The following is a 21,592-nucleotide window of genomic DNA, read 5'->3' on the forward strand; positions in this document are numbered from 1 at the left end:
GGGGAGTTTCTTGCCTTTTGGGAGGTCTGAGGTCTTCTGCCAGCGTTCAGTAGGTGTTCTATAGGAGCTGTTCACATGTAGATGTATTTCTGATGTATTTGTGGGGAGGAAGGTGATCTCCACGTCTTAATCTTCCGCCATCTTGAAGCTCCTCCTGTATTTTGAAAAAGTTACTTAGAATCAAATCCGAACAGAGTTTATTGTTGTAGTTGTTTGCTTATGTGTTTTGGTAGAACGCAATGAGCTGATTCTAAAATTTAAATGGAAGCAACAAAGAACCAAGAACAGTTGAATGTTCCTGAAGGAAAAAAAAGGTAGAACAAATATCAAGATGTATTATAAAAATATTGCAAAAGCATAGCATTGTCATAGAGATAGAAAAATTAATCAACAGAAAGGAAGAGAGAGTATCCAGGAAGACCCACCCATATACAGACACTTGACCCTGTAGATGAGAGGAGAGGGGGGGAGCTTTTTAATGAACAGTGCTATGATAACTGGGAATCCATGTTTTTAAAAACTGAAATTGTGTTTCTACTTCACACTACACACAAAACTCATTCAAAGATCTAAAATTGAAAGAAAATTTATAAAATGTTAGAAGGATACTGTAGAAAAAATATCTACATGAAATTTGGGTAAACAAAAAAATTAATCAAGATACAAATAGCACTAACCATAAGGAAAAGATTACTAACTTTGACTACATAAAGTTAAGCAACAATGTTTATCGAAAGATACCCTAAGAAGAAAGGCAACCCAGAGTGGGAGAAGTTATCAGCTACACAAAGAACTGACCACAGTTATATACATGAAATATCATGACACAGAAAATCCAACAGAAAAATGCATGAGAGAATTAAATGGGCACTTCAAAAACAAAAACAAAACCAAATAACCAAAATCTAAATGTCTAATTAATATATGGAAACTGTTCGACCTCATTAGTAACCTCTGTGCTGGATCTCTGAACATGTGAGATTTTGCATGAGCCGTTTAAAAGCAGTCTCTGTTTCCTACAGCCCTCTGGCTCTCCTGTACACAGGCCCCACAGGCCTAAAAGCCAGATGTTTTGGGGCTCATCTTCCCAGTGCAGGACCCCTGGGCTGGGAAGCTCAATCTGGCGCTTGAACCCCTCGCTCTTTTGGGAGAGCCTCTGCAATTGTGATTATCCTTTCATTCAAGGGTCTTCTACCTGGGGTGTGGGTGTTGACTATACTGCATCTCCACCCCTCCTACCCATCTTGTGGTTCTTCTTTATAGCTTTAGTTGTGGAAAATCTTTTCTGCTAGACTTCAGGTCATTCTCATCAATAGTTGCTTTGTAAATAGTGTAATTTTGGTGTGCTCATGGGAGGAGGTGAGCTCAGGGTCTTCCTACTCTGCCATCTTGGCCACACCTCCTACAATTATTATTTGAATTGTACATATGTTTTATGCAATTTTTTGTGAGCATGATGCATTTCAAAATAATAAGAATATTGTTGGGTAGCTTACTGTGACTCTAAAAACTCCAAATTTAGTTATTAGAGCACATTATAACTTGTGTAGAAATCATGACAATGTTCATAAAAATACTTTTCCCCCATTTTTAAAGTCTGTATTATAACAACAGGATTATGGCAAGTAAAGATGAAAGTCCTACCTGCTTTTCAGTTGTATCTTATTGCTTCTTCATTCAAATTGTCCCTAGCACAGATTCAAAGAATTTCCATGTTTCCTTTACATTTGATCTTTAAATGTCTTAAGACTATAGCCCAACTTCCAACCCCTACTCCAAGATCTCAGTATCTCTGGAGGGGTTCCCAAGAGGTTTGAATATTTTTGATAGGAAATTATAATATCCTAGTCAAATTAATTTAAATCACTGTTGCCTTAAACTGAGAACTGTGTACGTCAAGGAGTCTTGCTTCAAGTAAAGACAAAGAAAAATAGAGTAGAATCTCCCTCAGTACTATCTGTTCTTCTTTGTCCTTTTCCACTTGAGTGTAGGATTTGGGTAACAATTAAAGGGATACATTGACTCAGATCCTTCTAAGGGCAACCAGCTATTCACATTCATACATCAATTTCTTGCCACTAGAGGAATAGCTAGAGCTCCCTAGAACATCAATTCTGATTAAGATATCCACTGCATAATTCTGCTTAGAATCTTTTCATATATATATATATATATATATATATATATACACACACACACACACACACACACACACACACACAAACATATTTTTATGTATATTTGGTTGGTATCAATATTTGAGACTAAAATTGTACTTAATCTGTATATTTGACCAGCTGTTTTCAGATTTACTTGTTCTATATTAGTTTGGATCCAGTATACCAATTGTCCCACACACTAGGGCTTGATCCCAGGTCCCAGATCATTGGAGGTGGTGCAGGAATTTTCTTTGTACCTAAACGTTTGATTCTGCAGCCTTTCAAGATCTTTGGGCAGGACATAGATGTTGCTTTTAGTGCTGTCTTAAGCAGGGCCACAAAGTTCTTGACAAAAAGTTTGAGAACAGAGAATCAAAACTAAAGACCCATGAGGTCAGAACTCTGCTGTTAAGAGTATACTTTAAGAGATCCTGGTCATGGATCCTATTTTGGTGAGGTGATGAATGACCAAGATATGGATGAAACTCCTCATGCATTTATTTCCAAATGTACTTGGACATTTTTTTGGCAGAGGTCTTATTAGCCTTAATTGTCCTGTGGCTGGAGATATTTTCATTACTCAATTTTTTAAAAAAAATGTATTTATTTATTTATTTTTGGCTGCATTGGCTCTTTGTTGCTGCGCACGGGTTTTCTCTAGTTGTGGTGAGCAGGGGCTACTCTTCGTTGCGGTGCGCGGGCTTCTCATTGCAGTGGCTTCTCTTGTTGTGGAGCACGGGCTCTAGGCACGCGGGCTTCAGTAGCTGTGGCACACGGGCTCAGTAATTGTGGCTCGTGGGCTCTAGAGCACAGGCTCAGTAGTTGTGGCACACGGGCTTAGTTGCTCCGCAGTATGTGGGATCTTCCTGGACCAGGGCTTGAACCCGTGTCCCCTGCATTGGCAGGTGGATTCTTTTTTTAACTTTTTAAAAAAAATTTATTTATTTATTTATGGCTGTGCTGGTCTTTGTTTCTGTGCGAGGGCCTTCTCTAGTTGGGGCAACCGGGGGCCACTCTTCATCGCGGTGCGCGGGCCTCTCATTATCGCGGCCTCTCCCGTTGCGGAGCACAGGCTCCAGACGTGCAGGCTCAGTAATTGTGGCTCATGGGCCTAGTTGCTCCGCGGCATGTGGGGTCTTCCCAGACCAGGGCTCGAACCCGTGTCCCCTGCATTGGCAGGCAGACTCTCAACCACTGCGCCACCAGGGAAGCCCGGCAGGTGGATTCTTAACCACTGTGCCACCAGGGAAGCCCCATTACTCAATTTTTAAAAAGTAGTTTGTAGCACTTGACTTCCTTCTGTGAGTAGCTTTTTTTCCCCAAAAATTGGCCCTTAGAGGCACCAAGAGGCCAAGTTTCCTTTTCTGTGTGGTATGAGACAAATGGAAAGGCAGCCTGTACTGTAACCTGAAAAGCTTGTAAACATCTTACTACTTCTTTTCCCCAGTGGGAGGTCACTAATTTACGCATGTCCCAAAGCATTAGGCTGGAGAAGCCTACCCAAATCTTGAATGGGCTACCGCTAGTTATAAGGCTACTAATCTTTGTACCTCTTTCTTAGAAGAGCTAGTGTAAATGAGAGAAAGATAATATTTATTTTGGGAGAATATTTCTCTGTGGTCTAGATGGCCCCAAAGGTATATTTTGGGAAGCCTCTTGGGCTTGTTCTAATAATCATATATTTTATGAAGGTCATAAATTTAGTAAAAAGTGTTAACTAAAACTTCATATGTATAATTGATAACGGCAATAACTCTTTTCTATGCCAAGAATCTAAATCCATTTTAACAACACAATGAGCTAAAGAGTAGGTGAATTTGTTTCCATTCCAGTTGAAGCAAATAGATTTGGGTGGGTTTTTTTGTGGATATTAAAAGTGATGAGCATATTGACCAATCTGTTTCTTCATGGGAAGAGTCACATGAATATGTCTTTTAAACTAAAACTAAGACAGAAACGGAGTTTGCCTCCATGGGAATAATTACACTGTTAGAACTGATGATCAGGAGCTGTAAGGTTTTCTAGGTGGCCATAAGGGGGAGACAAAGAGCAACATAGGCGACCAGGGAATGTACAATGCCAGAGATTTAGTCAAGACAGAAGTTCACTTTAATTCCCTTTAGAAGTGCTTGTTATTTTATTTCAACAATATTTGCCACAAGTATGAGGTGTTGTGGTTCCATTTAGTGTGACCAACCACTAATGCTTTAATTTTTTGAAATTAATTGTCCATTCTTCTAATAAGTCGGTGGCTATCTTGTGCTCAGGGGATAAGATAGAGGTATAGTCCTTTTTAATCGCCTTTAAAACTTTTTTTTTTTAAATTTTTTTTAATTTATTTGTTTATTTATTTATGGCTTGTGTTGGGTCTTCGTTTCTGTGCGAGGGCTTTCTCTAGTTGCGGCGAGCGGGGGCCACTCTTCATCGCGGTGCGCGGACCTCTCACTGTCGTGGCCTCTCTTGTTGCGGAGCACAGGCTCCAGACGCGCAGGCTCAGTAATTGTGGCTCACGGGCCTAGCTGCTCCGCGGCATGTGGAATCTTCCCAGACCAGGGCTCGAACCCGTGTCCCCTGCATTGGCAGGCAGACCCTCAACCACTGCGCCACCAGGGAAGCCCTCCTTTAAAACTTTAAAGTAGCCATTACTACTTCCCTGAAGTGTCCTATGGTGATTTCTTGCCTCTGAAAATTATCCAATTTGCTAGAAATTTGGGTATTTCAGATATTGGATCTAGTAACCTATAAGAATGCATGGGCTCCTTTGTCTAATAACAGTCTTAGACATGAGTATAGAAGTTTGGGTATCCTTAAGAATGAGCAAAGGACACTTGGATACAAGCCCTGAGGTTAACACAAGCTTCCTTTAGGACTCCACGAAGTTGTTATTTGAAGCATAGGATCTTTAAAACCTTTCAGACTTGGTAGGGCAGGGTCTTGGTATTGAGGGATGTGTGCCTTGGGTGCATGACCGTCATGGTTAAATAATTCCTGTTTGAGTAACTAGAAATAATCTGTTTGGTTTTTAGTAGTTTTTATGTGGTCATTTTGTGATACAGTAGCCATACACATAGTTCCACGCAAGTAGAGCTGCAGGTTGTGGCAGACCCAGTAATATAATATACAGTAGTATATAGTATGCTGGCTAAAGTGTGGGTCCTGAGTCCAACTTCCAGGGACGGAAATGTGGTTTCACCACTTGCTACCCCTGTATCTCTGCTTCTTTCTCTGGAAAATGGAGACAGTCATAGTACTTATTCCATAGGACTGTTGTGAGGATAAACAAATAAAAAGCACTTATAACAGTTCCTGGCAAATGGCATTTATTGATGATTCACCAGACCTGCATAGACATCCTTCGGAGCAAGTTTGCTCTGGAATACAGAATACTCTGAGAGTGTCGCAGTTACAAGCAATTAATTCTGAACTTAGAAACAAGCGGCAGAGCCACAGTCTCTCTGTAAGAGGGAGAAGGGCTCCAACGTCTAGTACAGAGAATGTGGGGAAAAGTCAGGTTTTTTCTTTGTCTCTATGCCAACCTCTTAAACCCAGCATTATCCATTCATTTACTCATCCCTAGCATCATGGGTAAGAACACCAGTTCTGGAGTTGAACTGCCTGGGTTCAAATCCTTTCTCTACCTATAGGGAAGCTAATCACATGCTGAGACAACCAGAAAATCAGGTACCAATATTTTCTTAGAGGTTAAATTTTATATTTAATAAAAGTTCAATAGTGAACATGGCATAAGTCAGAACTTTGTTGAACTTCCATTTTCTCGGTGAATTTGTGTCTAAATTGAAAATCATTCTTGGAGAAAAGCTCTACAATTTTTTCATTGCTGTGGGCTTCAGTCAAGGCCCGACTCTTCCTCTTATTAGCTTTGTGACTTCAGAAACTATTTAATATCCTTAAGTGTTCATTTTCTCGTCTATGAAATGGGATAATAATAGCACCAACCTCGGATTCTGTAAGATAACTCATAGGAAATACCTCACACAATGTCTGGGACATAAAGACTGCCCATTATGTGTTAGGTGTCTTTACTGTTCTTTCAATTAACAAATACTTACTGAGTACTTTTCATGTGAAAAGCACCTGATGAAGGACACTAGTGAAATAAAAGGAAATTATCGTAGAATCGGGAGAAGGATGTGCTGATGGGATTCAGAAAAAGACATTCCCTAGGTTAGTTCTCCGCCTGAGGAGTCTCTCTATTCTCAACAAAGCTAATGGAATGATATTGAAAACAACAAAAATATGGTTTAAAAGCAAGCTAGAGGAAAATGGGTAGATGTACACCCCATTAATCCTGAGGATGCATCTCTAATTGGAATGCCACCCAGCCAAAGAGCTGGGATGGGTTGGAATGAGATTATGAGAAAGCTTGGGGATGCTGGTTTGTGGGGTGATAAGTGAGTGAGGGTTAATTCGGTCTGCTGCACTCAGGAATCCTGTGCCATTGGAGCCTGTCCTGTCCATGGCCCTCTCAGCACAGTAGCTGTTGATAACTGACAGTGCCTTGATTCCAAGGTGACCAGAGGAGTCAGCCACCTGTTTTGTGCTAAGAACCAATGGGCTTATGGAGTTGGTAGGGCTGCTGGAATGAGTTTTTCCTTTGGTTGAAGCAAATGTACTCGAAGATGAAACTAACCAAGAAGACCAAACCCCAATAGCTTTGTGACCTCCAGTTTGAGTTCATACCACATTCTTGGGGTTAGGTTATACCCAAGAATCTTTCCAGAGACAGAAGAAAGGACACATAGGATGGGCTAGGATCTTGAGGACTATCATTGATACCATGTCTGGGAACAACACTGGTGTTCACTAAATACTCTCACACAAGGACTGAATGCTAATCTCAAGGAGGTTGACTCTGAAGGGAGATTCAGTTTTCAGGTTGTCCACACGAAAGTGGGCAGACAGGCTACTATGGGGCCTGGTGAAAGCTGAAGAGCTCCCTTATATGCATATGCAGGTTGTGTTCAAAGACGTTCACCATCATCAAACAATAGATTTTTATCCCATGTCATGGATAAGAATCCAGATGCAGACAGAGTTTAGTGATTTTCCACAGAACCAAAGCTGGTTCAGGGCTCTCTCCATTATACCAGCCTGTCTCGCTTGCTGTTAGAAAGCTTCTCAAAGCAGAAGTTAAGAGCTTTGTTCAGGGCTGGCTTGGGTAAGGGAGTGATATCAGATTATAATGGAATCCATGGTCTTTAGAACTACCGGTCATAAATAGAAGCGAAGAGCCTGCAGAAACTCAAGATGCCAAGATGAAACATCCTCTTCTGGAGGACGAGGATGGTGAAGCAAGTCTCTTGATGAGAGCAAGAGTACAAGCAGAGAAACAATCAAAGAAGCATAGCAGCACTTTCCTGAGAAAGTTGGTCTCATTTTGTCTTAGGACCTTAAAGGCCTTCCTGAGGACAGGTAGGAAGTAGGATTCAGGCTCAAGGTACACTAGGCAAGAAAGAGGGTGGCAGAGTTGGTGAGTGATCACCCCCTTCCACACACACACACCCCTTGGTGCACATCTTTTAGTCCTCAGTCTGGATGTACATCTGCATGGGGTTTTCCTGCCACTTAGGCAGACAGGCCAGGCTCGCGGCCACTTCCTTCTGGACAGGCCAGCCCCAGGCCTCAAAGAAAGGAGCCAGATTCTTCTGTACTCTTTCAGAGAACTTCTTCACCCACAGATTCATCTTGCCAGTGTTGTCTTTGGGGATGTCAGAGAGGGTCTGGTACTCAGCAAAGAGCTGGGTGAATGGCTCCCATCCAAAGGCCTCCTGGAGCTGGAAGAGAAGGAAGGGGCAGGATGAGGTACAAGTTTGTGAAAGTACCTGCAACATGCGTGTTCATGAGTGCATCTCATTTCTGGTGATTTCTTCCCCTTAATCATGCACTAGCTTCACTTCTTTGCTTGCCCTTATCTCCCCATCTCAACCCTGCACATAAACACAATCTTGTTGGCTCATTCCACTTCTTGGCCACAAACCCTGTACCCCCTGAATGTAGTAGGGGACTACACGAGGAACCTAATGGCTGAAAAGAGGTAAATACTCAATAAATGACAGTTACCATTATTATCTCTATTTTAAAAAATTATATCCCCAGTTCCTAAGTGTTTTCCCAGGCATCAGACAGGTTTGAGCCCGACTGAGATGGGGATTGGGAGCCAAAATCTGGGAACTTCCGACACCTTCCAGACATAATAAAACCTTTGTTTTTTTTCTCTTTTTCAGCCATCTCAGAGCTGTTGACTATTTTCAAGGCTACTGTTTTTCTCTGTGGAACACTGCCTTTGGGGCAAAACAAGGAAGAAGCAGGTATGTCACAAGGGGCTCAGAATGAGAGTGACTCATACTTTATAGGGAACAGCCCACCTGAAAGCCATGGGCAGGAGACTCTTACTTGCCAAGATTATAGAGATTTAGAATTAGCAGGGATCTTGAGGTTTCCGAGACCACCCCCTTTTATGGAGGAGAATCCTCTGACTCTGAGGTGTAAAAGCCTGAGGGCAGATCGCACTTTGATCAGCCTCCCTCTGATCTCACTGTTGTGCTCTCACTGCTTATCTGCTCTTACTGCTTGGCCTTTGACAATCGTCCTGCTTATCTCTCTTAATTAATAATCAACAAATTAAACATTTATCACACATATAGCATTAAAAAATATCTACAATGTGCCAGGTATTTCACTAGGCAAAATGATTAAGGCTCTTGTTTTTCTGGAGGTCACTGGTCAATGGGAGAGACAGATGTGTAAGTAAACAAATTACAAAAAAAGTTGGCTTGTCAAGGAGATGATGTCGGGAGAGAGGACAAGAGAGCTGAATTTTGACAGGTGACTTGATAGGTAACAGACAAGGTGTTCAAGCACGTTTCAGCTGCAGAAGGAAACGTGAGGAGGTATAGAAGCGAAAACAGCAAGATGTGTTCATAGTGGGAAGCAGCTCGGTAAACTGCAGGATAATTATGGAGATGGGAAATTGGGAGATGGAGCTGGAGGTGTTGGCCAAAGCCTGATGATAAAGGGCCTTCTGCACCCAGCTAAGCAGCTTCCATTTTATTCTGTGTGCGAAGGAGAACACTTGACGAGCTTAAACATGGAATATTCAGATTATTTTGGAAGTGGTGTGGAAGATGGATTGTAGGTGGTTGAAGCAAGATGCTGGAAAAACTGAGGAGACTTTTAAAACACAAGAGGATACTGAGGATCTGTGCTAAGGCAACAGCAGGAGGAATGATGGGGAGCAGACCTCCCATAGGTGAAGAAAACAGAAGGTATCTCTCTGTCCTGGGACCAAGTCTCAGACTCCAAGGTGAGGGGTCTCCCCAAAGCTTTTGCAAAATGATATTCACGGTGAGTGGGTCAGTAGGTAGGGTGGAATTAGGGCTTTGCCTTACACTTCAGTGGCAACTACCATGTAAGGTCTCTTTCCCTGTAGACCCTCAGACTGGCTCTAGAAGAATCCTGAGCTGATGCTACACAGTTATCTCATTGACTGGGGCTGTCTCACACTCACTCTTCAGAAAATGAGTGAGAAAAGAAAAAAAAAATCAGAGGGTTCAGAAGTGCAAAAGCCTGGGCTTGTCATTAGCTCCTGATTTTAGGTTCTGGGTCCATCATTTAAATGTGTGACATTGGATAGGATGCTTAAACTCTCTAACTCAGTATATGCCTGTAAAAAGTGGGCAATACCCACTATCTAAAGAGTCGTGGTAGAAGTATAGGAGATCTGATATGGGGATTGGCTTTGACAACTTGAAAATATAAAAATTCAAAGCAGGACGGGGGAGGGGAAAGGGATTTATGCTTATTTCATAGGAAATCAACTCACTTTGGGACTTCGATGTTCTTCTATTGGGTTGGTTATTTACTTATTCATTCTAAAGACATTTTGGGTTCAAATGGGTGATGGAAATATGAGAATCTCATCGACAGATTTACCTCCTAAGAGGCCTTCTTGTAATGCAGTTGCCCCTAACACATCACTGTAATTATGAAGGGATGCAACACTCACTTGACCCATAAAACTAAGGTGAGGGAAAACAAAGCAATGCAAAACAATCGCCATTTCCGAGGCACCTACTAGGGGACAAAGGACAAACGAGTGAGTGGGAGAGCTGTGACTCAGCCTTAGGAGTGTCTTACTCAGAGCTTCTGCTCTTGACCGATATACCCAGAGACTACATTCTCTACTTATTTTCTTTTCACGGTATTTTTCATTTCCTCTTACATACCATCACAAAACCACAGTACGTGAGTGGGACAGGCATCATTATCTCCATGTTAGAGATGTATGACCTGAGAAGCACCGCCATGCAGCCAGGGGAGGTGGTGGGCCCAGGCTGATGGGGGTGGTGAAGAAGTTGGAGAGCTCCTGGGATCCAGGGTGCTACACGACTGAGGGTCTAGTGGCCCCCATCTCCCTGAATTTCTGTTCAGTACCTTTAGATATGTTTCCAGAGCTGTCCACACATTCCAGTCATTCAGGGGCGCTCCCTTTCCCAGGTGTGTTTTGATCCTTTTCTCTCGTTCTGGAGGGCTCAGAGCTGGGTGGGCCTGAGCCCTGGGGATGTGCAGGACCGTCTCGTGCACATAGACTGACCAGAGGTTACAGGTGGCCTCGGTGGTGTGTGGGGGGAACTCCCACCCGTGCCGCTGCTGGTTGTGGCCCAGCTCGTGGATGGCTCCCCACAGACCTCTGCTTCTTATGCCCATCTCACTGATGAGCTCCTGCACTGACTGCAGGTGGCACATGATAGGGTATCCTGAGTGCATCCAGCCTGGGAACGCAAAAGGAAGAGTGAGGCATGGTGGGCGTGGTCCACCCAACCCATCTCCCTTCATTCCTCTCCATGGTGTAACTTTTTCTCACCATCCTGGCTGCCACCATAATTCCAGAATCTCCATGCTGATTGGAAAGCAGATGCTTTCTTTGACTTGGTCTGAAGAGTCCCTGCCCTTCTTCCCGGCCTCCACACTGGAGTTATGCCTCTCCCTCTCTCTGGCCCCCCAAATATTAACACTTTATATAGTCATTCTCACTATAATTCAGTGCTTCCTTTTGTGTGAGTTTTCTTTGCATGTGAGTCTGCAACATTAGGTCCTGTGTCTGAATATGAGATCCCTGAGGCTAGGGCAGTGCCATTCCTTCTCCTATGTAAACTACTGTTGGCCAGATTTATACTTTTTAACAGTGAAAATCTTGTGTTTTTTTGAAGATTAGAAACCAGGTCCAGAGGAATTTTCCACATGTTGGAACCAGATTTCCTTTTTTTTTTTTTGGCCTTCTTTCCTCTAAACCACTGAATACTTAACATAAACCTCTTTACTCTCTCTTTTCATTGCCAACTCTGACTTACGTTTGAAGGAGATATTTCTGTTTTAAACTCTCCTTGAAACAACGCTCACTGCCATCTTGAACTCCTAGTACCAATTTTTCTGAGACTGTTCTCCCTCCTGTGAAATCTTATGCTTTAGATGAACATGATTTACCTTTTCGTATGTAAACATCTTTTCATCTCCATCAAAGTTCATGTCTTGAACGTCTTTTTTTCCCTTACTTGTAAAATTATGCCTTACACATATTGGACGTTTAAAAAAGGCAAAATAGATGTCAGCAGAAGGAAGGAAATAACAAAGATCAGACAGGAAATAAATAGAGATTAAAAAAACAATAGAAAAGGTCAATAAAACCAAGAGCTGGTTTTTTGAAAGGATAAACAAAATCGACAAACCCTGGCCAGGCTCACAAGAAGAGAAGAGAGGGGACTCAAATAAACAAAATAATAAATGAAAGAGGAGAAATAACAACTGATACCACAGAGATACAAAAAGTCACAAGAGAATACTATGAACGGTTATATGCCAACAAATTGGACAACCTAGAAGAAATGGATGAGTTTCTAGAAACACACAGCCTGCCCAAATTGAGTCAAGAAAAAACAGATAATTTGAACAGACCAATTGCTAGAAGTGAAATAGAACCTGTAATTTAAAAAACTCCCTACAAACAAAAGTCCAGGACTAGACGGCTTCACAGGGAAATTCTACCAAACATACAAAGCAGAACTTATACCAGTCCTTCTCAAACTCTTCCAAAAGATGGAAGAGGATAGAACACTCCCAAAACCATGCTATGAAGCCTCCATCACCCTGATACCAAAACCAGACAAAGACACTACAAAAAATAAAAAATAAAAATAAAAAACTACAGGCCAAAAAAAAGGCAAAATAATAAATAAGTGGTGTCCACAGACTAGGAGCATCCCTCTGGAGCACCTGCCGGCTGAGATCTGCACATCAGCAACAGTCCTCTCTGGACGGAGGAAAGGAAAGGGCTGGGCTGCCAGCCTGGCTATAGCCCGCATCATCTCGTCCCAGAGGTGGAGTAAAGATTCAGGGTCCTCCAGGGCCTGGAGGTCTGCCGTTGGCACCGTCAAGATGATGTTGTCTGTTGCCAGCTCTCCCCAGGGAGCTGTGCTCTCCTGGATACGCCTCTTCCACTCCTCCAGGGATGTCTTACCTGGGAATAAAGGTCATGGAACCTGTCACCCACTTCCTCAACTTCCCTTGAGCTGAAAAACACAACTGGAACTCCAGGAGGAAGACACTAAAATGATGAACTACTATCATGAGGGTCTATGTGCTGTGAAGTGAAGGACAGGCCCCCAGACCCTTCCCTCTGTTCTGCCCCGAAGTCTCCATGGACACAGGGTGTCCCTCATCTCCTGCCTCCACTGGCACCTCCAACAGTCCCTCCTCCTTCTGTGTACCAATCCTCTTCCCTCCCCTCCTTCAACCAGCCCATCAACACCACAGCACCCCCGGCTCCCACTCCCCTCCACGTTCAGTCCACTCACCCAGCCTGTAATATGGGGCAGGCACAGCTCTCTTGATGGTGATGGACACGGGGCCCAGTTTACTGCCCTTGGGCACGATCACATAGAGAAGGCCACCCCAGAGGCAGGAGACTGACCGTTTGGTCCTATCCATGCAGCACTGGTGAGTCACCACAGGAGCTCGAGACAGCTTGCTAGCACTCGTCAAGTCATCGGTATGGCAGCCAATCTGTACCTGGAGAGGCGATTCCACCATGTGTGCTGTGGGTGTGTGGTACTGTATGGATGGAGGGTATTAAAAAAAACTCCAGCTTCCCCTTTCTATGAGCAGTGCATGCAAACCTGTGAGCTTTTAGCACTCCAAAAATCATATGGACTGAAAGGTACACAGAATCATTTTTCTAGGGATTTAAGCAGCTCCACAATGGACCACCACCAGGCAGACCAGGCATAACCCCGAGGCGGATACTGACTAGGGTCCTGTGGTGCCTCTGTACCAGGCAGAACCTGGGCTCTCGCTCCAGGGTTCAAGCCCCTGAGATGATTCCGATGCTGGGAATGAGGCAGAGGGAATCTTCATCTGCCCTTTGTGCACAGACAGGAGGCCCATCCAGAGGCAGTGGGATATGGGGTGACGGGGGAGAACTGGTTCTCTCTTCCCACTTTGTCCTGGCCTCCCCTCCTGGTCAGATAGATTGAGTGCATTTTGTCTGGAGTTCTGTGACTGCTTTTCTTAGGTTTAATGTAAGGGAGCTCAAGAAAGGAGACTAACCCAAAAGAGACCCTTACTATGGTAGGAAGTGATCCTCAAAATTGAGGCAGGAAGAATTTTAATTCTGCATGACAGCCTATTTTTGTGAGTGACGGGGTTAAGTACACCCTTCAGCGATCAAGGTGAAGAGGTAAAACCCAGAAAGGCCGTGCTGGAGAAATGAGTGAGGTTCCGAATATGTAACAGGTGCTCCTTCCCCTCATACCCCTGTCAGGAGGTGGAGACCTGAGGGCTTGTGTTTGAGGACTGGATCTGATGTTAGGAGTTCTGGCATCTTCAGTCATTCCCTTAGGCTCCCTGAAACTTAGCTGTTTCATCTGTGAAATCTGTAACGTGGGCAGAACAATGCCTTCCTGCACTCCTGGAAGAAGTGCGGGCTGGATGAGAATGAAGCTCTGTGGCTCTGAGAAATGGCAGTGGTGTTCTGGCCTTACCTTCAGGCCAGCAAAGACTGCAGCTTCAGACAAGGAGACTTCTGCATTTTGTCCATTTGGGAGGTAGAGCCCTGTACTCACCCAGGAATCACCGCTGCCTGACAAAAGCCATAGGAAAGGCTGAGTTATTCCCCCACCTGACCCCACCCCACCTGGAACCTCACAGCCCCTCCCAGAGGTACAGCCCTGCCCTGCGCACCTCATCTCATCCATGCTTCTTGCATGCATCCCACGTAATCCCTGAGCAGAACCCCAACCCCCATCTCCTGGGAAGTACCTGTTAGAGAATGGAGATGGCCCACCTGAGCTTCAGCACCTGCAATGTCCTGCAAAGCTCGCTAGCCCCACCTTCCCCCAGGTCCCTCATTCTGTACCTGGGTTGCTTCCATCAATCTCCACTGTGATGGCGTGTTCTGAGGGGTACGAACCGGAGCTGCAAGAGCAGGTTCCAAGCCCCTGTGCCAGCTGAGAGCAGTCTGTGCCGGAGCGTGCCAGCTCCGTGGCCAGGCAGAGCAGTGCAGCCTCATAGGAGTCACTGGCAACTGGGTTTTCCCTGCTCACAGCTGGGAGGCCCGAGAGATGCAGCATCTTCCTCAGGAGCCGGTGTAAGGAAGCGTACACAGGGACGCCCTCTGCGGGAATCTGCAGGAAGCCTGCTCCGTCTGCTCCCAGTTTTGCCAGCCAGCTCTTTTCCAAGCTCCCACCCCCGTGGTTCACGATAAGCTGGAATTCAGACAGCGCCTTGCGGAAGTGGTAGCTCTGCTTCTCAGGGGTAGGGACAGGGAAACAGCCTGGGTCCAGAGTCCGAGCTAGGATACTGAGGCCAAAGCAGTTGAGTATGACGTTACCAGGGAAACTAGCCAAAGTGGAGTGGCCGGGGTTCTGGGAGGCCCACCACCAGGCCTGGCCCCCGATCAGCAAGCCCCCGCCCTCAGCCACAAACTCGTGCAGCTGCTTAGCCTCTGTGTCACTGTAAGCCGCACAGCAGTAGACGCTCAAGTCAGCAGTCAGACGGGGCTCCAGACTGCATTCCAGGCCACGCTCTGACAGCAGGGCACACAGATTTTTTAGACGTGTGTTCACCCCAACTTTGCTCGTCTGGCCTCTGGCCAGCCAGCGCACAGCATTGAGCAAAAAGGGCCCCATCTTGGGCGTACAGAGCATGCCCTCGTGGGCAGCCAGAACCACGCGGCCCCGGCCATAGCAGGCAGCAGCCAGGAAGCAGCCGAGAGAGGCATCTAAGCCCAGGGGGAAGGCCAGGGCCCCGTGCACGAGCAGCTGCGAGGGGATTCCCCCCGTCTTGATGTCCAGCTCTGAGACCCCTTCCAGGAGCTCCTGCTGATGCTGCCTGAGATCCTCCCCAAACCTGGAAAAGAGACAAAGGAAGAGGAACAAAGGGGCTACAGTCAGTTAGTGAACCACTGAAATGAGCTCACTGAATAGAGAAATCTGTGTGGGTACAAAGATACACAGTTCATGCCAGTCTTCTTATTCTCACTAAGATTTGAGACTTGAATCACTCGTGTGACTCGCTTTATTGCAGTGGTCTGGAACTGAACTTGCAGTATCTCCGAAGTCTGCCTGTTACTGAACATATAAATGAATTGTTAGAAAAATGGATCTATTATTCTTAGAGAAAGTAGTCCTACTTAGACATTTTTCAGAGTAACTCTTCTGTAGAAGAAGGTACTAAAAATCAAATCCCCCTCTCCACGTGCTAGCACTGATCTAGGAACATGTTACAAGTAAACTATTTAATGCTACACTTGAAGATTTATAAAACTCACTCTTTTTAAAAATTGTCACTTAGGTGATTCTAATGTGCAGTGCAGAAGGACAGCCACTGCAGGCCAGCTTCTCCAACTCTGAAGGCACTCCAGCCGTGTGGCTGACAGGGTCTTGGTGCTCCAGCCGGGTGTCAGGCCTGAGCCTCTGAGGTGGGAGAACTGAGTTCAGGACATTGGTCCACCAGAGACCTTCTGGTCCCACGTAATATCAATCAGTGAGAGCTCTCCCAGAGAGCTCCATCTCAGTGCTAAGACCCAGCTCCACTCAATGACCAGCAAGCTCCAGTGCTGGACACCCCATGCCAAACAACTAGCAACAAAGGAATACAACCCCACCCATTAGCAGAGAGGCTGCCTAAAATCATACTAAGTTCACAGACACCCCAAAACACACCACCAGACGTGGTTCTGCCCCCCAGAAAGTCAAGATCCGGCTGCATCCACCAGAACACAGGCACCAGTCCCCCCCACCAGGAAGCCTACACAAGCCACTGAACCAACCTTACCCACAGGGGGCAGACACCAAAAACAACGGGAATTACGAACATGCAGCCTGTGAAAAGGAGACCCCAAACACAGTAAGTTAAGCAAAATGAGAAGACAGAGAAATATGCAGCAGATGAAGGAGCAAGGTAAAAACCCACGAGACCAAACAAATGAAGAGGAAATAGGCAGTCTACCTGAAAAAGAATTCAGAGTAATGATAGTAAAGATGATCCAAAATCTTGGAAATAGAATGGAGAAAATACAAGAAACGTTTAACAAGGACATAGAAGAACTAAAGAGCAAACAGACAATGATGAACAACACAATAAATGACATTAAAAATTCTCTAGAAGGAATCAATAGCAGAATAACTGAGGCAGAAGAACGGATAAGTGACCTGGAAGATAAAATAGTGGAAATAACTACTGCAGAGCAGAATAAAGAAAAAAGAATGAAAAAAATTGAGGACGGTCTCAGAGACCTCAGGGACAACAATAAATGTACCAACATTCGAATTATAGGGGTCCCAGAAAAGAAGAGAAAAAGAAAGGGACTGAGAAAATATTTGAAAAGATTATAGTTGAAAACTTCCCCAACATGGGAAAGGAAATAGTCAATCAAGTCCAGGAAGCGCAGAGAGTCCCATACAGGATAAATCCAGGGAGAAACATGCCAAGACACATATTAATCAAACTATCAAAGATTAAATACAAAGAAAAAATATTAAAAGCAGCAAGGGAAAACCAACAAATAACACACAAGGGAATCCCCATAAGGTTAACAGTTGATCTTTCAGCAGAAACTCTGCAAGCCAGAAGGGAGTGGCAGGACATATTTAAAGTGATGAAACGGAAAAACCTACAACCAAGATTACTCTACCCAGCAAGGATCTCATTCAGATTTGATGGAGAAATTAAAACCTTTACAGACAAGCAAAAGTTAAGAGAATTCAGCACCACCAAACCAGCTTTACAACAAATGCTAAAGGAACTTCTCTAGGCAGGAAACACAAGAGAAGGAAAAGACCTACAATAACAAACCCAAAACAATTAAGAAAATGGTAATAGGAACATACATATCGATAATTACCTTAAATGTAAATGGATTAAATGCTCCAACCAAAAGACATAGACTGGCTGAATGGATACAAAAACAAGACCCATATATATGCTGTCTACAAGAGACCCACTTCAGACCTAGGGACACATACAGACTGAAAGTGAGGGGATGGAAAAAGATATTCCATGCAAATGGAAATCAAAAGAAAGCTGGACTAGCAATTCTCATATCAGACAAAATAGACTTTAAAATAAAGACTATTACAAGAGACAAAGAAGGACACTACATAATGATAAAGGGATCAATCCAAGAAGAAGATACAACAATTGTAAATATTTATGCACCCAACACAGGAGCACCTCAATACATAAGGCAAATGCTAACAGCCATAAAAGGGGAAATCGACAGTAACACAATCATAGTAGGGGACTTTAACAACCCACTTTCACCAATGGACAGATCAACCAAAATGACAATAAATAAGGAAACAGAAGCTTTAAATGATACATTAAACAAGATGGACTTAATTGATATTTATAGGACATTCCATCCAAAAACAACAGAATACACATTCTTCTCAAGTGCTCATGGAACATTCTCCAGGATAGATCATATTCTGGGTCACAAATCAAACCTTGGTAAATTTAAGAAAATTGAAATCATATCAAGTATCTTTTCTGACCACAATGCTATGAGACTAGATATCAATTACAGGAAAAAAACTGTAAAAAATACAAACACATGGAGGCTAAACAATACGCTACTAAATAACCAAGAGATCACTGGAGAAATCAAAGAGGAAATTTTAAAAATACCTAGAAACAAATGACAATGAAAACACGATGGCCCAAAACCTATGGGATGCAGCAAAAGCAGTTCTAAGAGGGAAGTTTATAGCAATACAATCCTACCTTAAGAAACAAGAAACATCTCAAATAAACAACCTAAAGCAATTAGAGAAAGAAGAAGAACAACAACAAAAAAAACCCCAAAGTTATCAGAAGGAAAGAAATCATAAAGATCAGATCAGAAATAAATGAAAAAGAAATGAAGGAAACGATAGCAAAGATCAATAAAACTAAAAGCTGGTTCTTTTACAAGATAAACAAAATTGATAAACCATTAGCCAGACTCATCAAGAAAAAAAGGGAGAAGACTCAAATCAACAGAATTAGAAATGAAAAAGGAGAAATAACAACTGACACTGCAGAAATACAAAGGATCATGAGAGATTACTACAAGCAACTCTATGCCAATAAAATGGACAACCTGGAAGAAATGGACAATTTCTTAGAAAAGCACAACCTTCCGAGACTGAACCAGGAAGAAATAGAAAATATGAACAGACCAATCACAAGCACTGAAATTGAAACTGTGATTAAAAACCTTCCAACAAACAAAAGCCCAGGACCAGATGGCTTCACAGGCGAATTCTATCAAACGTTTAGAAAAGAGCTAACACCTATCCTTCTCAAACTCTTCCAAAGTATAGCAGAGGGAGGAACACTCCCAAACTCATTCTATGAGGCCACCATCACCCTGATGCCAAAACCAGACAAAGATGTTAGAAAAAAAAAGAAAACTACAGGCCAATATCACTGATGAACATAGATGCAAAAATCCTCAACAAAATACTGGCAAACAGAACTCAGCAGCACATTAAAAGGATCATACACCATGATCAAGTGGGGTTTATCCCAGGAATACAAGGATTCTTCAATATACATAAATCAGTCAACGTGATACACCATATTAACAAATGGAAGGATAAAAACCATATGATTATCTCAATAGATGCAGAAAAAGCTTTTGACAAAATTCAACACCCATTTATGATAAAAACCCTCCAGAAAGTAGGCACAGAGGGAACTTACCTCAACATAATAAAGGCCATATATGACAAACCCACAGCCAACATCATTCTCAATGGTGAAAAACTGAAACCATTTCCACTAAGATCAGGAACAAGACAAGGGTGCCCACTCTCACCACTATTATTCAACATAGTTTTGGAAGTTTTAGCCACAGTTATCAGAGAGGAAAAAGAAAAAAAAGGAATCCAAATCAGAAAAGAAGAAGTAAAACTGTCACTGTTTGCAGATGACATGATACTGTATATAAGAATCCTAAAGATGCTACCAGAAAACTACTGGAACTAATCAATGAATTTGGTAAAGTAGCAGGATACAAAATTAATGCACAGAAATCTCTTGCATTCCTATACACTAATGATGAAAAGTCTGAAAGAGAAATTAAGGAAGCACTCCCATTTATCATTGCAACAAAAAGAATAACATATCTAGGAATAAACCTACCTAAGGAGACAGAAGACCTGTATGCAGAAAACTATAAGACACTGATGAAAGAAATTAAAGATGATACAAACAGATGGAGAGATATACCATGTTCTTGGATTGGAAGAATCAACATTGTGAAAATGACTCTACTACCCAAAGCAATCTACAGATTCAATGTAATCCCTATCAAACTACCACTGGCATTTTTCACAGAACTAGAACAAAAAGTTTCACAATTTGTATGGAAACACAAAAGACCCCGGATAGCCAAAGCAATCTTGAGAAAGAAAAACAGAGCTCGGGGAATCAGGCTCCCTGACTTCAGACTATACTACAAAGCTACAGTAATCAATACAGTATGGTACTGGCACAAAACCGGAAATATAGATCAATGGAACAGGATAGAAAGTGCAGAGATTAAACCCACACACATATTGTCACCTTATCTTTGATAAAGGAGGCAAGAATATACAATTGAGAAAAGACAGCTTCTTCAATAAGTGGTGCTGGGAAAACTGGACAGCTACATGTAAAAGAATGAAATTAGAACACTTCCTAACACCATACACAAAAATACAGTCAAAATGGATTAAAGACCTAAATGTAAGGCCATACACTATAAAACTCTTAGAGGAAAACATAGGCAGACACTCTATGACATAAATCACAGCAAGATCCTTTTTGACCCAGCTCCTAGAGAAATGGAAATAAAAACAAAAATAAACAGATGGGACCTAATGAAACTTAAAAGCTTTTGTACAGCAAAGGAAACTATAAGCAAGACCAAAAGACAACCCTCAGAATGGGAGAAAATATTTGCAAATGAAGCAACTGACAAAGGATTTATCTCCAAAATATACAAGCAGCTCATGCAGCTCAATATCAAAAAAACAAACAACCCAACCCCAAAATGGGCAGACGACATTAACAGACATTTCTTCAAAGAAGATACACAGGTTGCCAACAAACACATGAAAGGATGCTCAACATCACTAATCATTAGAAAAATGAAAATTAAAACTACAATGAGGTATCACCTCACACCAGTCAGAATGGCCATCATCAAAAAATCTACAAACAATAAATGCTGGAGAGGGTGTGGAGAAAAGGGAACCCTCTTGCACTGTTGGTGAGAATGTAAATTGATACAGCCACTATGGAGAACAGTATGGAGATTCCTTAAAAAACTAAAAATAGAACTACCATATGACCCAGCAATCCCACTACTGGGCATATACCCTGAGAAAACCGTAATTCAAAAAGAGTCATGTACCACAATATTCACTGCAGCCCTATTTACAGTAGCCAGGACATGGAAGCAACCTAAGTGTCCATCAACAGATGAATGGATAAAGAAGATGTGGCACATATATACAATGGAATATTACTCTACCATAAAAAGAAATGAAATTGAGTTATTTGTAGTCAGGCGGATGGACCTAGAGTCTGTCATACAGAGTGAAGTAAGTCAGAAAAAGAAAAACAAACACCATATGCTAACACATATATATGGAATCTTAAAAAAAAAATGGTTCTGAAGAACCTAGGGGCAGGACAGGAATAAAGTCGCAGATGTAGAGAATGCACTTGAGGACACGGGGAGCAGGAAGGGAAAGCTGAGACAAGTGAGAGAGTGGCAATGACATACATACACTACCAAATGTAAAATAGCTAGCTAGTGGGAAGCAGCTGCATTTCACAGGAGATCAGCTCGGTGCTTTGTGACCACCTAGAGGTGTGGGATAGGG

At 43.0% G+C, this 21,592-nt stretch overlaps 1 protein-coding gene and 1 pseudogene across 3 annotated transcripts in view; both read right to left on the reverse strand.

Annotated features, from left to right (window-relative positions):
• LOC309666436 (olfactory receptor 2F1-like) overlaps positions 1-21,592 on the reverse strand; it is a 617,177-nt pseudogene that overhangs the window by 86,444 nt on the left and 509,141 nt on the right. The gene's annotated exons all lie outside the window — the stretch shown is intronic.
• LOC309666411 (TRPM8 channel-associated factor 1) overlaps positions 5,463-21,592 on the reverse strand; it is an 86,401-nt gene continuing 70,271 nt past the window's right edge. For both annotated transcript variants that reach the window (XM_082473851.1, XM_082473850.1), the window contains exons 3-8: positions 14,590-15,581; positions 14,216-14,313; positions 13,031-13,244; positions 12,454-12,693; positions 10,614-10,951; positions 5,463-7,954 (exon numbers count right to left, since the gene is read on the reverse strand). In XM_082473851.1, coding sequence (XP_082329977.1) covers positions 7,700-7,954; positions 10,614-10,951; positions 12,454-12,693; positions 13,031-13,244; positions 14,216-14,313; positions 14,590-15,581 — 2,137 coding nt within the window. In that variant the 3' untranslated portion in view covers positions 5,463-7,699. The remainder of the gene's footprint in view (positions 7,955-10,613; positions 10,952-12,453; positions 12,694-13,030; positions 13,245-14,215; positions 14,314-14,589; positions 15,582-21,592) is intronic.

Source organism: Balaenoptera physalus, assembly GCF_965194825.1.
Source record: "Balaenoptera physalus genome assembly, chromosome: 8".
Lineage (NCBI taxonomy): Eukaryota > Metazoa > Chordata > Mammalia > Artiodactyla > Balaenopteridae > Balaenoptera > Balaenoptera physalus.